Raw genomic sequence first — 24,864 nt, 5'->3', positions numbered from 1 at the left:
TCATTCTCAAGTGAGTGCGATAACATACAACGGAGCTTTTAACTCCACATGCTGACTAATGTTTGTGATAACGAACTGCTCTGTTTAGTTGTGTTTTGCTGGTACAATGTTTCAGACTTTTATGAGAAGGGATCACATTTGGCAACTCCCCCTGACCCGATCCCCATGTCAATATTTTTAGATATCTTACTTAGATTACTACATAAGGAAGGAACGCTCCATACCGATAGACCAGAACAGTGTTGCCACTCTACGTTTCCGGAAAAACACAAGATTGTGTCGTAAAAAAACACTAGATCGGCGAAAAAAACACTAGATTACTAAATTGCAGGAAAAATTTGCCGTTTTCAAGTAACCATGATGATCAAGGTACAAATCCATAGATAAGAAGTGTTCCACACATTAATTCGATACATATGTATGATATACTGCATGATCATTTAACGAAAATTAATGAAACGAATTGATATACTGCAAGATTAATCAACGTAAATTAATGAAACGAATTCAACACAAGAAAAAATCAAATATTGTCGCTTTCGAATTGTACAGCCTCATAAATATTATTTATCTTTCGATGGTACACCATCGATCAAAGAAAGTATATTTTGTGTGGCATATCGTTCTCACTACCGTACATCTTCAACCAAACAATGGGGAGGTGTCCACTGTCCATGTGCAGCATACTTCATTTCCATGCATGCACAGGAATGTGACAATGCCAAGAGATTCGTCATGAGCTTCCCCAGTAAAGGGAATTTTGATTCACCGAATCCATTGTGCACATATTTCAATCCAGCCAAAATTATGTTGGATGGCATTGACTGATAACCTGCAGCTCATTTTGCGAATTTGCCAAAGCAGACCATTCTTCTGACAAATCATTAAATTCAACAAATAATATCACAGAGGGAAATTGCACAGCTAGAGGAACGATTGATTCTATTTCTCTTTGTGTTGACAAGGCTGTTAACGGATTCAATACACTCAAGCCGGCAAATGAAAATCTTTCCCGAATCTGCAGAGTGAGTTCAACAAGAAACGACAAAGGATTTCACCGAGATCGCTTTTCATTTTTCCGGTACATTCGCTTATGAATACGGATTCACAGCGCACCCTATTACGTAATGATTGCTTCTTACTGCACCACCACAAGGAATTGTTGAAAACAAACACAGCCAGAGACACCAAATCGCCCTATTAGCGATAAATTTAGCGTATGATTTAGTTAGTATGTTCTTAGAATATTCCTTCTTCGCATGATTGCAGAAAAACACTAGATTAGCAAAATTGTGCGACAAAAAACACTAGAACACTAGGACGACCGAAAAAACACTAGATCTAGTGTTAAAACACTAGGAGTGGCACCACTGGACCAGAACTTGAAAACGACGATCAGGTATGAGCACTGATGCATTGAGTGTGATTCACTGCTGCCATCTAGGGGTCACCCATCGTGAAATGTGAGAGAATTTGATCTTTTGAGAAGAAGTGGTTTGAACATACTGGCTCATTTTTGACTCAGAATGGTTTTCCCGGGGTGAATTGATGGTGGTATCGTTCAGCGCGGCGTGATAGCTCACTATGGAGACAGAAGGGGCCGGGGATCGAAATTGATTCGAAAATTAGTTGTTTTTGAAGAAGTGTTCATATTAAAAGGTCTGCATACTTTTGTCATAATTGCAGTTTTGGTTGATTTTGATTTTAGAAGATCCAGCAGCGACGTATTTTGAAATATACCGATCCGTAAACTAAAAAAGTTTGAGAACCAACTCTTGGAGGATTCGGAGTCAGACACCATACATGGTGTAATTGGGATTTGTACTGATTTTTAACGTAATCAATTATGGCGATTACAGCATTTTATTATAATCGTGATCGTAATATGTTTAGCATATATATTTGATCGGTGTGTAGCTAGCTAAGTGATAATGGCGGATGATAAACACCGCTAGTACTGGTGTGAACGTCGGGATCGCGTTCTGTGTGTGAACCTCATAAATTTAGACATTCGCGTTCATAAACGAACCTCGGTAGGATCTGTACTATAAACCTTTTTCACGTATTACCATTTTTCACATCATGATAAGTCTTTGGCTGACATTCTTTGCTATTCCACTTCGGACCACTCCACGCAAGTCTCTGGCAGCATGAAAAGAAACTCAGCACTAAACGAGCATGCACCTTGCCAATTTCAAATATCATTTGCTCGGAAAGTTCGAAAGTTTGCTCGGAATATTCAGCTTTCTGTTTATGAATCTTTAGTAACTCTCTGCTGTGAGCTTTGCCCACAATGACAAAATATCAAGAACTAAACGCACTACGTATGGTGAAACTCAACGAATGGGCCTAGTCAACCAATCAATTATTTACATCAACGCAATTGATATAAAGAATGCATCGCTATCTAATGTAAAAAATCTGACAGGCGTACGGGTTCTATCTTGGTTTATCTTCAATATATCTATTACATACCCGATTGGGGTGTTGGCTACTGTACAACTAGTTTTTCAGATATTATATTTGAGCAAGTATATAAACTGATGTTCAACTCTTAAGAATATATCTGGTCGGTCCAGCTGAGTTCTGTTTGAATTTTTTGGCAAAGTTACGTAAGATATTGATTTTGTGGAATTATCATACCATCTGATTGTACCATTTGACACATGAGATGACGTTTAAAAGTCGGAATGTACTTCAGCATTGTGGAATGATGTGGTCCGATTCGTCGCTAGTTATGTACATTACTTAACGGAAATGTAGGGTAGGAATTGGGAATGTGACGTCACGTGACTTCATAAGTCCACGTAGGCGTTCACACAGACCAGAAACTTTCTGGGATTTACATCATCCCTAAGCACCACTTTGCTTCGATTGAAACTTTTTTGAATCGAATATCTGGGCGCTATCATCATTGGTCAAATTGATGTTTATTTAATATTAATGCCTGAGAATGTGAAAGCAGTTAGTACATTGCTTGCAGGCAAAAAGTATGCAAAATCCGCAATCGTCCCGCCGATTACGGAACGGAAGCTATCCGTCAAATCTATGAAATCGTTAGAACTCAAAGGTTTCCGACATCAACCAAACTGTTCTCCTGGGTTATTCGTAACCTTGCCCCGCAATATTCTTATTATGTAGATTTTATAGGCATACGTTTTAGGTTACGAGAAGCTTAATTCGTCAATGAAGTGTTCTTGTGATCCTGTAGTTCAAGTGGGTACCGATCGTTATTCGACCACTCTTCTTTCAAAATTAAAAAATCCATCGCCAGCTACCGGCTTATGCTAGCATGGGTCTTAAGAACCGAACACGAAAATTAATGATGTGAAAGCTCGTCAGCGATAATGCTGGACGATATAGTGTGAAGTAGCAAGCAAATGACTTCACAATTTTCACAAATGTTCTATCGTGATATAGCCTACGGTCATCTCAATTATTTTCGATGAGTACAGGTACCCGTTGCTTTATGGCTACTATCTTCTATTCTGTATATTGACTGAGATCAAGGCATGACTTCTTTGAAACTGCTCAAATTACAACTTATCCTGTTATAAGTACACCAACAGCGTAGAAATTATTGCTGTTGCTGAAGGTAGTGTAGTTTATGAAAGAAATATCGTCAACAAAACTATGAACACACCGGCAATTGCCACCTCGGAATTGTACACAACGGAACTGGACACTTCCAAATTGATGGTGATTCCTGTGGTCTTGGCCGCACCCGTTTATGAACCAACCCTTTGTACACCCTATGTCAAATCGAGTGTGCATTTGATCGAAGCCTTGCGCATTACCAACATTGAAGAATACTCATCCGTTGAACTAAGTCGACATGGTAACTGTACCATTCCAGGGCAATTTGCAAATAATTCTCGGCTATGTGGCTATCCCCTCTTTCTCCAAGAAGGTATATGTGAGGGTGGTGGTGAATTGTCGCTTTGCATCCACTCCTGGGTGGCTGTGGTCTTTGGGTTGATCGTCGGTTTGCTCGCAGTAGTGATCATAAGTGTCAATTCTCTCATTCTTGGATTGGTTGCCACAAATCCGACAATGAGAAAACAGCATCACGCCATAAAAGGTGAGTACATTTTAATCAAGCTGCATATTTGATAGTGGTAATAGTTCAGTTACCTCATAACTCTGATCATGATATGTATTAGCGAGATTTCAATACGACTATTCAAGATTCAGGCTAGACGACAACGACAAGTGGCGAATATACTTGGTAACATTTAGCATATATTCTAAGTCGCGATCAATCGGACTGAAAACAGTAATCATTGAAGCTGAGTTGTATCTATTTATTAAGAATGGTGTGAACCTGAACTCATGCGAGTTCGCGATCGATCCTAACCTGTGACGGTATTCGGTATTCGGTATTACAAACACCATATACCCAAAGCGTATGGATAGACATTTGTTTTTAAAGTCGTCGCGGGCAATAAAAACATTTAGAAACAAAAACGTTACGTTGACTGATTATATTATTTATTGACTAATCCAATGACAACCTGGTGTTAGAAATCAAGTCCAAACTACCGCACACCGTCGTTTAAAACGCCGATGCTATCTCCAATATTTATTCGTACATTTGCCATAAAGCAATTAGTATCATGCTGTTGCGTTTCGACGACCGTGCAATGTAAACTTGAAAGGGAAGCCTATCAGTTCTGCACTGATCACCTTATCTAATCTATTGTAATCTATTGAACGATTAAAATCCAACATGCATAAAATGCACGTTGATAATTCGGAAACATTGGCTGAATGTAAAATTGCATCTGATGTAGGCGCGTCACTTTGTTATGTATTGCATCATATCAATTTATTTCAAATTTCTGCGGTTTCTTAATATTGTATTCTATATTCCGACTGATAAGACTATTCAACACATATTTTAAGGCGGACAAAGTAAGAGTGGTTTTAGAGGTTATGGAGCGCACTGATGTCGAATATGGCCTAAGGTGTTTCAAATTAGCTCTCGTTTTGGAGATAACTTAAGGTATATTTTAACTAAAATCTCATATTTTCGCCGTAAGGGCTAGAGGAAAAAAGCTTAGCCTTATTATAAAGTTCAGAAATCCAATCCTCTTTTTATTTTTACACGCCCAAGACTGTTCCAAGATACAGCAACATCATCAAACAATGGTATTCGATTTATCCTTGTTGAAGATTTTCATGGATATCATGTACATAAATAAACTCCAATCGAATATATAAGTATCTAATTAAATACTCAAAAACGTTACCTCAATGCAATCAACATTATGTAAACCACCTATTGTAAATTCAAGATAATCAGTTGAAATATAATACTAAATATTTATCTTGAAATAAAGTTGTTTTTAGTACGATTCTCGTTTGCAAGCCATAATATGCTCCTCTCATATGTCTTGATAAATTTCTTTTGATGATTTAATGTCTTGGTGGGAGCCTCCCCCTTGCTGTTCATTCTAATCACCAAAATGTTCGGGAAATATATCAAGATGACTGAACAGAATTTGTACTTTAATGCTCCTGTTTGCTCCAAGTTTCCATATGCAGATACCAATTTTCGGACCAACTGTTTGTAGTTGGGGGCTTTGTGGTTATCTTAAAATTTATTTTTACTACATTCTTTCTGGAATTCCATACAGATGAGCTCCTTTCCTAATATGAAATTAGAATCTTTCCCCAGTGTGCGAATCTGCGGTCCTGCAAAACACCAGCTTTAAGCTTCTCGTTTGATATGGATACTATATGTATTCAAACTTTGTTGGTTCAGCGGGAATTTGTCCATTTGCAAGTACAATAATATGAGACACGCGAGAGTATATTAGTTTAACCTTTCAAGGACAAATTTGATAGCTTTATATACCTCTTGATAGAAGAACCAATTGATACAGGATAAAATACTTTCCGTTTCGCATAAATACAGTTTTTAGGCGAGACAAGCGGCTTATTAGACAAACAAAGATCTCGCATCAGGTCCCGTTCATATTGATTGAATAACTCAATACCAACTGCGGATTCTTCATAGTCAATTATATATTTATGCGCAGTATAAAGGTAAACAAGCTACGATTTACTTCCTACTGAGTGAAATATTTAGATGGCAAATACAGTATTTTCGGCTTTTTATGGGTATACGTATCTCCTAAACTGGAGTTAATCTGGAAAAACATATATAATATGCGTAATCAGCGACCTTGAAAACCCCAGAAAAGACTTTGAGATGTTCTCTCATTTTTCTTCATTTTCTTGGCTAGTGTAGCCTACTTATAGGCTGTCGACTGATAGACAGCAAAGTAGTTGAGCAGTCATCTTTACAATCATACCTAAATGTGTATTCGTTTCTCAATTCACAATAAATAGAAACTCAATCGGTACTTTGATCATCTTGCAAAGTGCTATGACTTGAATATATAAGCTGTATTATCGGTGGATATTTCCATATATAAATACATAAATTTATTTTTTATTTCGTTTTTTATCCTTGTATATAGCGGCATAATTCTACACAACGATATCAATCACTCTTCTTCTTCGTTGCAGCGTCGATGGCCCTGGCTGATGGCATTGTTGGATTCATTTTGCTATGCACAGTACTGCCATCCATGGCGTGGATGCCAAGTGTTACACTGGATGAGTTAAAGTCGCATTCTCGTAACACAATCAACTCGTCCATCGCAATATTTTTCGGAGGTCTTCTGAACACATCCCTAGTGGTAAGACATTTAAATTAAAGACCTGGGTAGCATTTCATATTTGCATAGGAATACCATACCATCAGTTTTACTTGATATGGATAGGGTGCAGGGTTGTAATCAAGTCACAAGGCTCCAAGTCACAAGTCAATCTCATTTTTGTAGTTTTGACTCGACTCAAGTCGAGTCATTTTCCATTCACGACCGAGTCAAGTCCGAGTCCAAGTCAGTGAGCAGACGGTCGGGTCCAAGTCATGGTATTATGAATAGACCGAGGCCAAGTCATCGTGTTGACTGCTCAGTTCCAGTCTTGCTCATCCTACTTTTCAAAACTATGGTTGGTGATATCGAATGGTTCGCATTTATAATATATTAATTTCCCTCACTTTTAGCAGTCTCTTGCCGCATTTTCTAGTATTAGTACCAATAGACAAAACCCGAATAGTGCAGTTACTTCACTATTATTCGGAATGACAATGAAATGTCGGTCTTGGCCGTCTAAGTCTTGAGTAATATTACTTGATTCGAGTAATGCGCAATGGCTCGAGTCTACGTCGAATCAATACACACACAGATTGACTCTAGTCGAATCGTTTCCGTATTTTGAGAAAATGACTCGATTCAAGTCGAGTCATCAGAAAATCGTGACTCGAGTCGAGTCATGACTCGAGTCATTACAACCCTGATAGGGTGTACGTGATCCGAAAAGGAGCGATCCTGATTTGTAATCGTAATCGATTAAATTCGAAAAAAATATCAAAGTTATCCTAATATTAATCGGTACAGTGAACTAAAAGGTAAAACAAAACAGAACCAGATTGGGTAAATTTTGGGCCGATGAGGCACTGGGACTTCAAATAATTGAAAAATTCATCATGATAACCGCATGATTACACTCCGTTAATTTGTTTACAATTGCATGCTGGCAGAATGTTACGTCACATGCAAACAACTTCGACCTGCGCGAGTTATGCGGTCTGTGACAGGTGGTTTCTGTCTTGGGGGTGCAAAGTAAATTTCGAACGACGTGTACATTGTTTTGTGACCTTCACCACTAATCATGCAACAACAGGTATACGCACCTACATTCGAAGAGTCTGTATATCATAACAGCCTGCGGTGTTTTATCGCTATAAATAGCTATGTGGAAGTCAAACTGTCGGTTTACGGGCAATATGTATAAATCATTAAATGTATAGGAACCAAAATTCTGAGGCCCATATGGCCATGGCAAGTTATTTCGAAAATTACCACGCGTGCCAGTCAGAACCTCTCACGGGTTGACCACCCCTAATTTAGTCGCATGTTCTCGATCAAACGTTCCCCGCTTTCGTTCATCCAGTGTCTCATCATGGATATAACTCATTTATACGTTGGATGTTAACTATAGCACGCTTAGCCCCTTTTCGGCCGAATCGGTTTACGGTGTTTGGTACAAGAACGTCTAGTGCAGGGGCGGGCAACATACGGCCCGCAGCCCGCTGAGAGTTTCTACCCAGAAAGTGAAATTCTGATCTGAAAGTGTAGACAAATTTTATGCGTCACAGAATGAATTCAAGTTGACCTACCCGAGAGTGATGGTCCTGAAGCTACTTATGTTCTGTTCGGGTCTACAATACATACATTTTCGTGCAAACATTTTCGACCATGAACGTTAGCAAGACAAGGCTGCGTTCCAATATAATTGATGTTCACGTACAGTCTTTACTGAGGGTTTCTACGTCCGACATGCAGCCAGAGCTAACAATCGTAATAATTGTCAGATTTTATTTTTTATCTGAACAAGACGCACACAATGTACAATGCGATAAGACACAATGCGATGTAATGAACATATAGGAGGATGCCGAGTGACCAGTTGCAGATGCAGCTGCGGGCACTTAAACTGCCATCCACCTCGACCTAGTGTCCGATGTCACAGTTCTTTCTTCGACGTGCTGTTTCTATTCCGCGGCTCTTTGTAGCTCTTTCCATTACTCGTAAGTGAGCTCTTTCATCGGGTCTTTTTCTGGGCTCTTTTGTCGCCGTAAGAACAGCCCAGAAAACCCTCCGACGCGGAATCGAGGGCTGCAGGCGCTTGTCGTCGTCACTAAGCTATCCGAATTCAAAAAACCTGTTGAAAATTTTGATTGACTACGGGTGTCTGATTGACTTCAACTAGTTCAACATCCATTGAAGTACATTAGGCTATTATATCCATTAAATACTTCCCTTCGCTTAAACTAAAAGTTTACATTAAATACGATCTATTCCTGGTATAGGAGGATAAATACTTGATTAATGTATCAAGTCTCTATCGGGCCCGCCGAGTACTTTATTAAATTACTTCACTACATTTCGATTATTCAGGGGCCCGTAAGCTTGAAAATTTCCTGCAAGGACTTCACGACCAGAAAACAGTTGGAAAACATTGATGCACAATTGCGCATTATATAAAATACTTTTATGGTCTTTTCGAAGTAGGCTACATACCTTCAATATTGCAACAAACCATTTGCTCACTCTGCCCAATTTATTCTACTCGAAGCTTTTCGTCTGACTCTCATTAGATGCGAACGTCAGTAAATGCGGGTAATCAAATTCGGGGTGTTTCAAGAGGTTACTGTCCGGTGACAGATTACATGCTGTTATTTGATTATAATCGCACATGGTAACTGCGACTGTGATGATAATGAAGAAATGTCATTATCCTGCGATTTTCATGTTGCTGATGATATTTTTTTGTCAGGGATCCATCTACTATATGCTGTTGCTGAGCATAGAACGGTTCACTGCTATAAGATGGCCGGCCATTCTGGAGCCGAGCGAGAAACAATCGATCTCTTATATACAGTATTTTTGTTTTGTGGATTGTCGTATTCACTGTGACCATGGTACCTGGTAAGCATTTGCATGCGAGAAATGTTTATCGTGTAATACTGCTAGCGGGATTCAACGCTGGTTCCTGCATCCCCATCGATACTCAGCGCATCGCATTTTGTTTTATATATCGCATGCTAACCAGCATTCGGAGTTCTGTAGCCTTTGTTATTTGACGAAGGAAACCTCTCATGTTCTCGCAACAGTCGAATCACCAGCCGGTTGAGAACCACTGTGTTAGTCACGGGTGGGATTGATAAACTATTACATCTAATGAAATACTTGATATTGTACAGCTGCTTTTCCCGAACACTTCGCTTTCCAGTTCCAACCAAGTCTACTAACTTATACGATGGGTCTACAATCCTTTTCCAAGTGGAGAGCGCAACTCTACGGAGCGGTGACGATCTTTGTTCCTTATACAGTCATGGTAATATGTGGGGTTGGCGTTGATTATTATCTGAACGACAAAGACGGAGTGTCCAAGCTAATTTAGTAGTTCATTCAGTAGATTTCACAGCAGCAAGGCCAACAAGTTGCGAGTTTTAGTTCAACCGAAGTCGACTCCGGAATCCCTCCTAAATACAAATTAGAGTTTTTACCTGGGCCAGGTGGAAAACGGAAAATGCAGTCGTAAAACCGTGAATACCAAAACAATACGATAATAGAAAAATAAAAATTGCTGTGATCTCTCGCAAATCTCTTACAGTAACTCATCCAAGGGTGGTGACAGTGGTCAGAATTTTCACCCAAGTAGATGTAATGCCTTAAATTTCTTCTTGATTATAAATATGGAAGTAGCAAAAGTTTCTTTTTTGTAGTATTATCGGTGTTTGACGACTTGTAGCACGGCGCACTTCTAGGCTGTTATAAGACACTGCTTACGCGGGGGAGATGGCGAGGAGGAGCCAAAATAAACTTCCGACACTTGGGTTGGAATCATGGAGTCGGCCTCGGTCGGACCCGAACCCGCAACCCATTGGTGTTCGTTCAGCTGTGGATTATACCACTACGCTATCTCGCCACATGTAGCAGAAGTGTCACGCCCATACTTTTATATTCATGCTAGGAATATTGCGCTTCCGTTAGCGTCTACACGCACTTCTGCTGTGTACTGTGTAGCATCTATGAGTTACAACTCCAGCCTGGAACATGTCAGACGAAGTGACGTTGAATTGGACATTCGCTGCTCGTTATCGGTTTGAACTCTTAAAATAGTATCATGCAAATGCAGATAGCCCATATGAATTCTGAAATCAGAAGTTCGCTGAATGATATTCAAACCTTATCGATGTATCCAAAGGCTTCGATGTCTAAAGCGTAATTCTCCAATATTGGTTTTAAGCCTATACACATATATGAGTCATATATCTGCGAGCTGGTACCGTGAAACTATTTTGAAATATCGTTTTTATGTCTTTAAAGCGCTTGTAGACTGAAAATATCGATCACTTCATATATTAAGTCAGACACAATAGACTCCTGGCGGTACGGGACATCGCTGGTCGGTGGTCAATTGCTTAGTACTGTATATTCAACTCATATTCATAATTAATCAAACCCGAATTGTTTCTGCTGACAAGACACCCTGACGAGTTTCAGCCGCAAATATTCGGATTCATTGAAGTATGAGCCTATTATACAGACACAATAGTATTTCTGACCTGATCGGTAACTTTGTTGCAGGTTTGCTTCTGCATAGCGACTGCTATTGACATCTCACAAAAGATGAAAAGAACAAGAAAGACGTTTGGCAGCGACTACGAACAAAATAGGTTCACTCAACAAAAATCTGATATTCGACAAGAAGTTTCAGTCTTCTTAACGTTTGCAATGATGATTACAGTGTTCACGGCAACCTTGCGTAAGCCCAGCATATTTAATTAACTGAATATTGTGTCATACCGATATAAATGGAGAAATCCTGGAGTATAACTCCTTTCTAACATTTCATCAGATTTGAGATCACTTTATTTAACAACAGCCCCTCATCCCACCCAGTGTCGGGTCTACCAATTAAGTATGTAGAAGACTATACTCGATCCCATGCAATCACATTCTTGCGCAACGGAACATAAATATCATTTGGGTCGTATCAGGATCAGAAGTAAAGTAAAATTTTTATTATCGACACCTAGACGAGCGCGGTTTTATGCAAACTTTGCGAGAATCATTGTAATCTTATAGACGAATCAGAGTTCGTGTCACTTTTGTGTTGAATTTCTTGTTTACTTTACCGCGACACAGCGAATGACAGTAAGTTGAAATTCAAGGAATGCCGATCACAACAGTTGGGATAACTGGAACTTCATTCCATTAAAAAGTGCACACGGAAGAACATTGTCCCATTTCACATCAACACCGAACTATATTCAAATTTCTCGTTATCACGCAATGTAATTTATTGCGATGTATATTAGGCCTACTAGTTAAACATTGTTGAAATTGAATGACGGATTACCGATGCAACGTCTAAAACTTTTAGGAATCCTACCTTGGTTGTTTTATTTGTACTAAAATTGTACGATGCCGAATTATATATATACATTGCTGTATTATATTGCAGTGCCATTTACGATTGTGGTGACCTTACTCATCACTGGCTACCTGGATTGCAAGACATTCGATGGGTATTACGTCACTGCTTATTACGTGGGCATACTTAACAAGTAAGTGGGTTGAAAGTGATATCATCGACTTCACAGTTCTCATTAAAAATTTATGTTATGAGATCTTAAATGAACACATCAGGGTCCCGCTCACGTCCTTGCTGAAAATATTTTCTCGATTTTAGTCTTCATATATCATGCATCGATTTTTCCTGTCGATGCAATTCGATTAACAAATAAACAGAGGCAGTCTCGCTGGATATGTAGGGTTAATTGCGTAAATTTTCACGTATGTAAAGCAGACTTGTACACACTACCCATAGTTAGTTGACGGTCAACTAACTCACTAACTAACGGTTTTTGGAGTAGTTCTATAGTTCTAGTTCTAGTTGCGGATTTTGAAAAGTGAATGGTTCTAGTTCTAGTTAAGAATATTGAACAGTGAGTAGATCTGGTTCTAGTTCTAGTTGCAGATTTTGAAAATTCTGTAGTTCTAGCTATAGTTCTAGATGCACATTTAAAAAGCCAATAGTTGCCGAACAACTAGACAGCACATGTCGTCGTTTTGCGTGAATCGAGATACCGGTGTTCTGTTAACTGATGTTTGTGCAGCCATTGCTAGCTCAGAGCCATCACTATACTAACAGTGATGTAGCCACCGTGTGTTTGTTTTGGGGCGGTCGAAATCTCTCTCATTTCAAAGTCGAAACTCCCTCCTTCTGAAATGTCGATTCTTTGCCTGATATTTCAAATCGAATAATATTACTGTGTTGTCTAGGAGAATGAAATCCGATTCAGTAGGCTACTGTGCTTAATATTTAATGACCTGGGAAACCTTACGCCAGAGGTTCGCAGTTATTTCTGTGAGAATGAGAAGCAGGGAATACGTTGACGGGCTAAGTCAAAAGTTTACACTATACTCTGCAGTGAATTATTGTGTAATAATTTCTAAACTGAAAGCCTGAATTACGTTGTTAACACAACCTTCTGCTGGGATGTATTGCTATTAGGTAATTGGGAATTTATAGTAAATGGATAAAAATATTATTTATCCTACTAATTATCCAAACCAAAAATGGTAAACAAGAAACATTGTTAACTCTTTTTAATCACATCAACCCAGATACTTCCTTCTAGTACAAGACACCAAAATGTATGAGATATTACAAATTGGCCACTACATCCCGTGCGGTGTGTAGCTTAGTGAAATAGCCGTGTTGTGTTGGTAGTTTTGCAGTCAGGTTTTCCGAAATTCACCCTTCTCGAGTTACTGCGTGTTTATGCATAATCCCGAATCAAATCAATCTATGTTATATCGACTTTAATCTGAATCTACACTGTAAAAAAAACCTCGATTTACCGCGAAATGTTTGGAAGCACGATAGCCAGACATTTCGTGGTAATGTAACATTACCGTTAGTCAATGTAAATTTAACTTACACTCGTCCGGTAATCTCACTTTACACGCCAGACTGCAAAAATGTATTTCGAATCTTACTTAAATAATAGGAAACAATTTGTTCATATTGGAACAACGCGTTCACAATTACTACCCATACAGACTGGTGTACCTCAGGGATCAGTTCTCGGGCCCCTGCTGTTCATAATTTACATCAATGATATTGGTCATTTATTTGACAATGACATCACACTGTTTGCTGATGACACCAGCCTAGTTATACCCGGTAAAAATTTATCTGATGCATTTGACAACATTAACACTAAGCTATCGACAGTGTCAAAATGGATGGCATCTAACCAACTTCAGCTCAATGCCTCCAAAACCAAAACCCTCGTGTTTCATACACAAGTCAATCGCAGTGGAATTATAGTAAATAACGCACATCTTGATACACATAAAACTGTTAGATATCTTGGCATTATCATTGATGATAAACTTGGATGGTCTGATCATATCAACAATATAAAAACTAAAATCTCGCGTGGTGTCGGGGCTCTCTATCGCCTTAAAAATTTAATTCCTCATCAAACTCTCAGATCAGTCTACTATGCCTTAATTCACTGCTATCTTATTTATGGGATCCTAGTTTGGGGACCTGCTGCGAAAAAACATCTGCAGAAATTGCAAGTCTTGCAAAACCGAGCCATACGAATTCTCTGTCGGAAATCTAGATATGAGAATTGTAATAGCATGTATCGTAGCGTTAGAATATTGAAAGTGGAAGACGTTTTCAAATTTGAGGTAATGAAATTCATGCATAGTTATCATCAGGGTGAACTGCCACTATATTTTGATAATCTGTTCAAAATACCTTCAGATACCCACCAGCATCATGCCAGATTTTCTTCTAACTTGTCTCTGTCTGTGCAACACCACTCTACCAGTCTAGTACAAAATTCAATCAGTTTTATTGGTGTCAATGTTTGGAATAAGCTGCCACCTAATCTCCGCAATTTAGACTCTTGTGCTTTTAAAAAACAATGTTTTCATTCTCTTATCTCTAACTACCGCTAAATTGTATTTGTGTTGTATTACAAATTGGTCCGTGATACTGTGTCTTATTTTTCCTATCGTTCGTTGGATTATTTTAATTTAATTTAATTTTATTTTATATTTTTTCATTAGTTATCGACTGTGAAAATTGCTCCTGTCCCGGGTGGCTCGGCTCTGAAGACTATGTCATATCGAGCCTCCCGTCTACCTTGCATGTCGCATTTCATTGTTACATTTTTTGTAGTGTTATGTTGATATGTAATGTATACGAATAAAGATTCTCTCTCTCTCTCTCTGTTACAGTCACCTCCGGTATATCCAATCTACATTTTCTCCTGTATATTTGCCACTGAGACTGTAATTCTACCGCCTACCAACCTACATGCTGTCTGTGTAAATCAGGATTACATATCCAGCTTGTAAATTCACGTACATCCCATACCTGTCGCAAAGCAACCCGATGCTAAAATAACGCAAAAGCTTCTTCACATCCCAAAAACGACATTGGAACAAACTGTATATTCATTCATGATTCACGATGGAAAAGTATTGCTGCTGGAGGTCTAATTCTTCTTTAGGACACATGCAGTAACACGGGTGGTGTCCCACCATCCGCCAAACTTCCGATTGTTTCTTTTTCTCGTCCTCATTCCTTCTGTGTAACTAGTATCTTGCAGTTCCACTAAAAGGAATTCATGCGTAAGTCGATATATTAAGCAAAGTTCATAACCTAGACATGACATTATAAAGACTACTAAGACAAATAGGCTAACAAAAATATAGCAATTTTTGAAGTACCGCTACTGGTACATTGTGTGATGACAGCTCCGCCTTTTACGTGATATAGCAGGAGTCATGACTTACTTTATCTAATGCAGCGGTTCTCAACCTTTTTGAACATGCGCCCCCCTTGGCAATGGCCAAAAAAATTGCGCCCCCTGCACGTATTGTCATGTCAAAAAGAACACATCATCTAATATAGAGATAGGCTTTGTTAATCTGTCCAATGTCCATATCCATTCCCGGTGAACTCTGGACTATTATACTTTTCACAAAGGGCTATTGTACGCACCGAAATCGCGAGTGGCAATGCTATGAGTAGTTGCTGGGATTCCATATTTTCGCGCAGAGCGAAGCGCGAAATTTTTTTAGATTCACGAATGAATACCGTAAGTAATAGTAGCAGTATCACATATTACTGTCAAATATTTATCCTTTTTCAGCCCATATCATCAGATTCACCGGTAGGGTTCATGGACGGAGTGCTTTCTAAAATTCAGGGCAAGTTATAATTGATAATGCATCTTTGTGTGGGCCAATTGTTATTAGTCATGCCCTTTGTTACATACTGTTATTTCTTGACCCCCCATCAGGATTGTCCATCCTATCAGTAGTGGAAATATATTGAAATCGCCAAAATGTACCATAAAAAATTTCTTTCGTGAGCACATGGTTCTGATTCCTGCTCAGATTTAGAAGGGCGCTCTAGGGATGGTGTGAACCTCTGAAAGGTTCAGGTTCGTGTGAACGCGAACCTTTTTGCAAGGTTCTGTGTGAACGCGAACGTGAACCTCGTGACGTCACGTGACGTCATATTGCTAATTCCAACCCTATCTTTCAATGAAGTGATAGCTTATATTAATGTACTGTACACGATACCTAGCGACAACTCGGGCCACATAATGGCATAATGCTGATGTACATTTTGGCGATTTAAACGTTGCTAAATGTAGGAACTGGGGCAATCATATGATATAATACTCCCATAAAATCAATATCATCCGTCGCTTTGCCAATAATTTCGAAGAAGTGTTGCCAGGGAATATAAGCTTACGCCTTAACGGTCTTGACCAGACCGGACAATGTATTCGGTGTATGAGTATTGCTATATTGGTATTGGGCAGAGTGTAATACAGGTTTTTAAACTTGCTTTCGATATTAGGCTACCCTAAAAGTTATACAGCTGTAGCCAACACCTCAATCGCACGGATTTGGTTTTAATGATAAACATATGAAGTGAAGATAGACCCCGTACGCTAGCTAGATTTGTTACATCAAAAAACGATATCAATCTCATTGATTGGTTGAATCGCTCTCTACATGTTATGTATGTCGCTCGTGATTAAGGCTGGGCAAAATGATTCGAGTACTCGAATCTGAATCGAGTATTAATTTTAATGATTCGAGTCGAGTAGTAAAAGACGATTTTTTCGAGTACGGAAAGTATACGCTCCTCATAACTAAAAAATAATTTACTAACGAGAATTATAGTTTTGAAACGGCCTTCCACTGAGGAAGCCTTGAAACCTTGATTGGCCGTGTTTATATGGCTCAGTGGTCGCAAAATACGAGACATTTCCAAAGTCATGATCATCCCACAACATTGCCAAGAAGTGCAATGAAATCGGTATGATCGAAAAAATACCACAGTATCTTTAATGTGATGGATAACTGGCATCATATTGTTTGTGGTCGCATAAAAGGTACATATTTGAACTTTGACATAGCACATTTTAGTGTGACGTAATAATGAGTGATACTCGATACTCGACTCGAAACGTATTACGTGATTCAGAATCGAATCACTCGGGTACTCGATTTTGCCCAGCCCTACTCGTGATGTTATGTGATTGCGGGTCAGCTCACAGCAAAGAGTCACTATATATTCACAAACGGAAAGTTGGATATTTAGAGCAAAATTTTTGTAACAAAGCAAGTAAAATCTTTGAGATTGTCAAAGTGCATGCTCGTTTTGAGCTTTTTTTTATGCTGCCGGCGTCATTCATAGAGTGGCCCGCAGTTGAAATGCAATAAATTCGAACCAAAGATGTCATTATGAAGTGAAAATTGTAATATATGAAAAAGGTTCACGGTGCAGAACCTACCAAGGTTCTGTTGTGAACGCGAACCTCCAAATTCCCGAGGTTCACACACAGAACGCGAACGTGAACCTCGCGTTCACCATCCCTAGGCGCTACTAAGTTGGAGTCGAAAAATTTAGTTACGTTGAATTGCGTGGAGCGCCAAGAAAATTTCAAGATTAATTAAAATCTCTTAAAAAATTGGGATGAATTAGTAATTTCAATTTGCATGTCGACGGACATGCTAACACATACTAATGGAATTAGGTGTCGACGGCCACACAAATTCCCTTCTACTGCAGCAGGTTGCCCATCCCTGATCTATTAGTATACATATGGTGTGTCTTACGCCAAGTTTGAATCCGTAATTCCAGTCTTTAACATTTCTGACAAATTTCCCCAAACTTGTTTGAAAATAGCAAAAAAAACATTGAACAGGAAATTAATTTATTTCAAGGTAGGTTGCACTGAGACTAATCCTAATGCTGGTAGTGGCCATAGAGAACAAGGCATCGTTCTGTAGTGCCATGCCCAATTTGATCAGTTTTGGAATTGAAGTAAATTGTGTTAATATAGGGTAGCTTAATTGAGGGCAAGCTACGAAGGGCAAGGGAAGCTATGAAGTAATGAATGACTTACACGTGGGAATTCCTCTAAATCTTCGAAGAATATCAAAAATATGCTCAAATGAAGTTGAGCGCGGCTGCTAGAGTTTGAATTTCGCGAGCTTTCTTGAATACGAAATAAGTTTCATCTTCAACAATCTTCTTCTGAAAATGGTTGAGAAACACATGTTTAGCCTTATGTATTGAAGCAAAAGGTTCCTCATTTGAGGTGGCATGTGTGCCAAACAAATCCAGCAGTGTATGAAAGCATCTGTATGCTATGGCCCGAAAATGACATAAACATACCAACAGTTTCAACTCCTCCGCAGCGGAGTAGGTGGTGTCACAGGTCACTATATAAGTCGACTAATATCCCAAAATATAACGGAGAATGCGGCAAATGAAATATTTCAATCATGAAATCAAAGTCATCCCGGTGGTGTGCACAGTCGTAGATATTCACGGCAAAGAATACTATGCAGTAATGTACCTTTTACGATGCGTATGCCATTCAGCATTCCTAGGAATTTTCAACGATCGTGTCCACTTTCTTCAAGCACAGCAAGTTTTGCTCCACCCTTTGCTCAAATCTCAATAAGGGCCAGACGACGATACGACACTCGAACGATTTCAAAATAAGCGGTATTCATCCGCTGACATGCCACCAATAATATTTACTGGCCACTGCGTTATAATGTTTGATTTAGGTCGTTTTTTTTTATACAGAAACATTTATCATTACATATAGTCCCTTTCTTCTCCATCTAATTGCGTATAAATTGATATTTATTCCATATGTTGTTCACTACTTACCGTACCTCCTAAACCAGACGATGCTTGTGATATCACAGTTGTGCGTTGGTTGTTTACTACGAATCTCAGAACCTAATGTAAACTATTACAGGTCGCCTTGTTCGCCATTAACAAATGGTCAGCAGAGCATGCGGTGCTCATATTTCTAGTTTCCCGAACAATATTATACATCCTTAGCTGATATTCTAACTCATCAGTCCTATCCGTGACAACGAATGTAACCAGCGAGACCGGCATTATGGCCATAGCCTTATAATATAATATAGTGGCTATGGTGTACCACATTAGCTACGATTGTCAGTTGTTTCTTTTACCCTACTATGTACTATACTGAAATTGGTACTGGGGCCAACAATTTCCGTATGACAGACCCCAGTCTCGCGAACGAGGTTGAATCAGGTCAAATCACCACGAGAATGATATCAGTAACATTCAGTTCCACGTATAAATTGGCTGCAGAGATTTTCAAGCTAATCAATTTTCCCAATAGTCTGGTAAACTTCAGTAACGAGTAACTTTCAGTAATTTTGCGAAGAAATTCTGGTTACTTGACTTTACAGCTAAATTGAGGTAATATTACATATCAAAATGTAAAATTACAAGCTACGCACAGTTATTGGCTGCGACCGGTCATTCGTTGCAAAATTTACAGAGATTTCTCAGTAAATCTACCTGATTTTGTACAGTAGATTACACATACGACGAACGTACGTAACCGCGGTACATAATTTAAACCAGGGCCGGCCAACCCGTGGCCCGCGGGCCACATGTGGCCCGCGAGAAGGTTTTGAGTGGCCCGCGAGGTAATTTCCGAAATTTCTAATATCATCAAAAATGGCTTGCACAGATTGTGAACTTGCAAGGCGAACCAAAAATTTGATTAGTCTGACCGCAACACTTGAGATGTGATGACTAAAATATCAGTTCCGACGCGTTGACAGATCCATCAGCCATTCACATATTGGTATATCGTCGAACACTACAATAAAGCAGAATAATTTGCGATATATTTATCAAAGGTAAAAATTTTCTACAAGCTTGGTGCAACATGTTGTCACTCGATTTCTTGTTTTTAATATTGTTGCCCTTTTGTGAAAATGGAAGAATACCTAATGTATCAGATTGAGTCTAACTATATTCGCGATTACGAGACAAAGTGTCATTCAACATATGCGACATTGCGTTTGCGCTCGCAGTAAGACCGTCGACTATGAAATCTAGGCACGAAATGATTGACGCATGTTGGTCGCAGCTTTCGACATCGATATGTCCATGCGCCGAATGGCCCGGTCCTCGCAAACTGAGCCCAGCGATATACAACAGGCCCGCAATATAGTCAAGTGACAATATTATTGACCTTGAACTTGAAAAAATTTTCGCGCTAAGCGCGGCTAGTGGCCCGCGCAATAGTTCGTCTATCGAATGTGGCCCTTTAGCTGAAAAGGTTGGCCAGCCCTGATTTAAACTAAACATTAAACAGCCTTCCAAGAAAACGCATTTCCAGTTCGATTTATACAGGCGATTGTTTTAGTATACATTCAAATGTACAGCTATGCCCCTTTTTTGCGGTCCGGATTTGCCCCGTGGGCCGTAAAATGCCTAGGTGTGCCCTAGGCTAATCTGCAAACTTTCGAGGAACCCCTAATTTTCCGGGATTACTAAATATGAAAATCTACCACATTACACATCTAACAGCACATTTAATACATTTCTTACATTGAGCGTCCGAAAACACCGGACAAGAACAACTGATCTAGTTAGTTGCAGATTGTTGAAGTTCGTTAGTTCTAGTTGCGGGTTTTAGAAATTGAGTAGATCTAGTTCTAGTTCTAGTTGCACTTTTTCCAACAGTTTGTACAAGTCTGAAGTAAGGCGCAGGTAGTCATTTTCAAGAGTGTCAAATTTACACTAAGTAGAAGTAAAAATGGAAGGACTCAAAGATAATCAAGTAATTAATTTTGAAAAGTAGGTTTCTTCCAATATTCTGATCGTAAGATTCGAAATATGAAAATAATTTTTTTTTTTTTGTAAACAGTGTCGCAACGGCAATAAGAACGACCAGTTACGGTATAACATACACATCACCAATTAAAATTTCCCTGGGTATTAGGCTTACCATATTCTGGAAATCTAAAAAGAGGACACTTTTTCAGAAATTTGAGACTTGCAAAACCGGAGAAGAATTCTCAAAATTCGGTGAACTTTTCCCACTTTGTGATCGGTTGGCTAGAAAAAAAAGGTCAACTTTCCCGCTCAGAGCCCAAAATACCGTTTCTTCCTCCACCTTGCCGGGTGGTTGACTAAAAAAAGGTCATATTTTCGCTCAGAGCTCGAAATACCGTTTGAGCGTCACTGCTGTGCTAATGTACGGCATATCACTCGCATTTTGCTCTAAATATTACCTAAATTTTCGAAAAAGAGGACAAAAGCCCGTCCTCCAGGGAAACTTTCAAAAAAGTCAAAAAAGAGGACAAATCCTCTTTAAAGAGAACGTATGGTAACCCTACTGGGTATAGACTAGACATGTTTTCTTTCTGGCGGAAGAGGATTGACAGTAGCAGCTTTATCATGGCAGATTCGCGAACCATTAGAAGAGGAAGAGAGCGGCTTCTGTCACTTATGGAAAACTGATTTATACATCAGCTTTTAGCACATTAGGGATGCTTAAGCTGTTTCCCGATCACAGAAATGGAAGTCGTTATCTGATTGTAGTCCCGCATGGTATCTAGATACGATGACGACGAAGTAGAAGTTTCATCACCCTGCGATTTTTTAATTCGACGCGGAGTATGTTGACAAACGCTGAAATGTGCGATGGTCGTAGGTGGGGCTTGCAGATCAGCGTTTATCTGGCAGCTGCAAAGTAAACGTGCAGGGGATTTGAAACCGTTATCCCTTGATGACTTTACAAAAATTGCAAGTACTTGGTCACGAACCACCTTTGTAAATAACGGAAATTTTGATCGACTATTATACATGTCGATGAGATTTATTAATGCCGACTTAGTCAGAAAACCATGGAGTACCTGCGAAGTACTTTATATATTTTGATTGACATACGTAGATATATAAATATATGATTGCATTGATAAGCACAATGGCATTTGTGCGGAGTGCGGGTGTCTTAAATTATGCCTGAACCATTGATTTTAATTTGCAGCTTGGCGAACGGGATCATTTACAATTTCAGAGATGAGAAATTTCGTCAAGCTGCTAAGAAAATTTTGTGTGAAAAATTGCCAAGATTATCTACGATACGATATCTTTAACCAATTTGATTTGATTTAATACTTCAGATTCAGCTATTGTCTGTATTTGTAAAACATACAATATATATAAAACCAACCAAAATCCGTTCTTAATTTCAAATTTTGTACTCGCGAAGTCAAAAGAAGCCTACCGGTACAACAGTTTAGTTTGCGTCCGAATATTTGCTACGTTACATGTCCTTGTAAAACAGAAAATATATATACTGAACTTCCGAAAGGAATCCATTCCATCTTCAACAACAGGATCACTATTGAGACAGGCGGGCACTATATGATAAGTATACAATACTTGCCATTCCCTTATAGTTATTCATATTTTTATCAACCAAAGAGTTTCTTATATCAATGTTCGCATATTTACTAATGTTACACCGCTTCATGTTCTAACCTTGAATATTTTACCAACAGTGTTTTCCATTTCATCCACACATTTACTGTGTACAATTTTTGGAATTGACTCATACGTAACTTCTCGATCATGTGACATGCGATAGGAACGGGTTTTTAGAGGTCTTGTTTCTGTACCGTTCCATAACTGCAACCGCAGTCATTAATACTGCATCCTTTTTTAAAAGTAAGTTAAAGTGCAGCTTTCCAATGATAAAATAAGTAATCGTATTAATTATTAAATCGCATTAAATCATAATCGCATCATTAAATGTAGCGAATAGCAAATAGTCTTCCTCTTTTACAATTATTACAGTGGAATCATGGTGAAATGTGCATATTGCAATTGGTCCTGTGTAAATATATCCTTGACTTTACGATGTGTCGGACTTAATTTCGTTTGGTCACGTGTTGCGTGAAGATACTACGTACCTATATTTAATAGACATGCATTATTGCGTCCAGTCTCAACGCATTGTAGTTGTAGATTTCGGTTCAAATGAAGCGTATTATTTCTTGATATTGTTGCATGTGATTTATTGATAGTTTCGACATCCGTCACCGCAATCTCTTTATCTATATAATCACTCTCTCGATGAATAATGAATCTACGTAGCGCCGTCAATAAATAATGTATAGGCACTAGGCAGGACTATGAAAACACACGCATGGGTTGAATTGCTTATTGGTCAAGCGGAATGCATTCTCATCGACTTGGTATCATGCCACTCCTCTAAACCAGAGGCTGCAACTGTTTTGCTATTCACGGCCGCATTTCGATAATATATATAGCCTGCGGCCACATCCCAGGACATGCTCACAATGGACTAACTGATGGACACCAAATACATATGTTAAACCATCCCTGTCCATTTCCGGTGAACTCCGAACTAATCTAATTTTTATATCGTCCTACCAGTGTTGGGATCAAGTCACTACCTTCGAGTCACGAGTCATTGCACATTTTGACTCGAGTCAAGTCAAGTGAATCGATTTTCGAAAGTGACTCGAGTCAAGTCGAGTCAAGTCAAGTCAAGTCGTCACGAGTCAAGTCACAATTCAAGTCAAATTTAATTTTCGAAGTAAGAGTGATCATTCAATGTCATTACATTTTTGTCGCTGCGTGAAGGACAGATTAATTTGCCATTTATTTTTAATCAAATAACGAATATAAAATTAAATACATGCAAAAAGATGTTGTATCGCTCGCGCACACGTGGAACTGGTAATAAAATACGTAACTGTATAATTACATGCTACAGTCTGTTATTATCATCTAAAATTGAGGATCGCATACGAAGCCTCGAGAAATTGGAACATATTGATAGCGTAAAATACACAACCCATCTATCTATACATCCGTGAGAATATAAACGCATAAACGATATTCGTTCGATTTGAATCATACAATAGGGTTGGTAAAGGTGAACGCTGTGTAAGCAAGCACTGATACGTTGCGATTAAATTGATCTATTACTACTGTAACGTAAACTGTGATCATTTCGTTTGCGGTTAATTCATCTGTGATGTAACAATCGAGAATCAGTGAAACGTACAATCGGTGACTGACTGGTTTCTGACCGGCGTATCGCGAACAATCCGAACATACACAAGACACAGAGATTTAATCGACAACGTTTACTTGGTGACTTGAAATTGACTCGTGAATTTTGCTGGGAGTCACGATTCAATCCACATTTCTGAAGCGCAGAGTAAGGTCAAGTCAAGTCATTTTGGCAAAGTGACTCGAGTCAAGTCAAGTAATACGAAAAAAGTTTACACGAGTCATGACTCGTGTCATCCCAACACTGCGTCCTACTATATGTATCGACATCGCCAGTGGCAATGCAGTGAATAGATTTTGGGAGTGGTCAGAGTTGCCTTTCTAACGATACACTTGATGGCCTAAACCCGTGCTTTTCAACCTTTATGAGCTTCATTCGCACAAACCAAACGAAAATTGGTATACAAAAAGAATATGAAGTTACTAACGAATATTTTATTCATATGTGCAACAAATTGGCTACTATAGCTTAGGCCAGGGGTGTGCAAACTTTTTATCTCGCGGGCCGCATTCAACATTTGAATCAATTCGGGTGCCGCACCATATAAAATTGGGACACTAAGACAAAACACAATATTGCGTTTGATTATATAGTGACTGACGACATGGAAATAACATTCATACATTCAGTGGCGTAGCAGCCACTTGGCGCTTAGGGCTCTGCGCCATGAGCGGCAAAATACGGGACACTACAGAAGTAGTGAAAAAGGTGGGTAATGCGGGAGTAGAGACGAATTGATGCCTTTATTTTGT

At 39.0% G+C, this 24,864-nt stretch overlaps 1 protein-coding gene and 1 long non-coding RNA gene across 3 annotated transcripts; one reads left to right on the top strand and one right to left on the bottom strand.

Annotated features, from left to right (window-relative positions):
• The first annotated feature begins 1,477 nt into the window (after positions 1-1,477).
• LOC145444496 (uncharacterized) lies at positions 1,478-24,660 on the top strand. 2 transcript variants are annotated; one of them, XM_080322490.1, is made up of 6 exons: positions 1,480-4,081; positions 6,538-9,569; positions 9,845-9,978; positions 11,235-11,412; positions 12,115-12,217; positions 22,052-24,660. In XM_080322490.1, the coding sequence occupies exons 2-6, from the start codon at positions 9,560-9,562 to the stop codon at positions 22,158-22,160; spliced, it is 534 nt and encodes a 177-aa protein (XP_080178616.1). In that variant the 5' UTR covers positions 1,480-4,081; positions 6,538-9,559; the 3' UTR covers positions 22,161-24,660. The 2 variants fall into 2 exon arrangements, with proteins under 2 accessions (XP_080178615.1, XP_080178616.1); XM_080322489.1 differs by lacking the exons at positions 12,115-12,217; positions 22,052-24,660 and having other exon boundaries at positions 1,478-4,081; positions 6,538-6,710; positions 9,418-9,569; positions 11,235-11,396.
• LOC145444514 (uncharacterized) lies at positions 15,112-18,975 on the bottom strand. Its single transcript, XR_013916707.1, has 2 exons — positions 18,569-18,975; positions 15,112-15,294 (listed from the first exon to the last, which is right to left on the bottom strand). It is a non-coding gene; the product is annotated as an uncharacterized LOC145444514 (long non-coding RNA).
• Positions 24,661-24,864: the final 204 nt, after the last annotated feature.

This window comes from Botryllus schlosseri, chromosome 8 (genome assembly GCF_051294905.1).
Source record: "Botryllus schlosseri isolate E-star chromosome 8, Bs_hap1, whole genome shotgun sequence".
Lineage (NCBI taxonomy): Eukaryota > Metazoa > Chordata > Ascidiacea > Stolidobranchia > Styelidae > Botryllus > Botryllus schlosseri.
Note: the sequence above shows the minus strand (reverse complement) of the source record. Positions and strands in the feature narration are given on the sequence as shown.

What these genes read in the sequence shown, in the direction of transcription:
- LOC145444496 (XM_080322489.1), top strand. Translation starts at nt 3,634, where the DNA reads ATGAACACACCGGCAATTGCCACCTCGGAATTGTACACAACGGAACTG. An exon ending in TTCTGAACACATCCCTAGTG is followed by an intron (nt 6,711 to 9,417) that starts GTAAGACATTTA and finishes TTTTTTTGTCAG; the next exon opens with GGATCCATCTACTATATGCT. An exon ending in TTGTTCCTTATACAGTCATG is followed by an intron (nt 9,979 to 11,234) that starts GTAATATGTGGG and finishes ACTTTGTTGCAG; the next exon opens with GTTTGCTTCTGCATAGCGAC.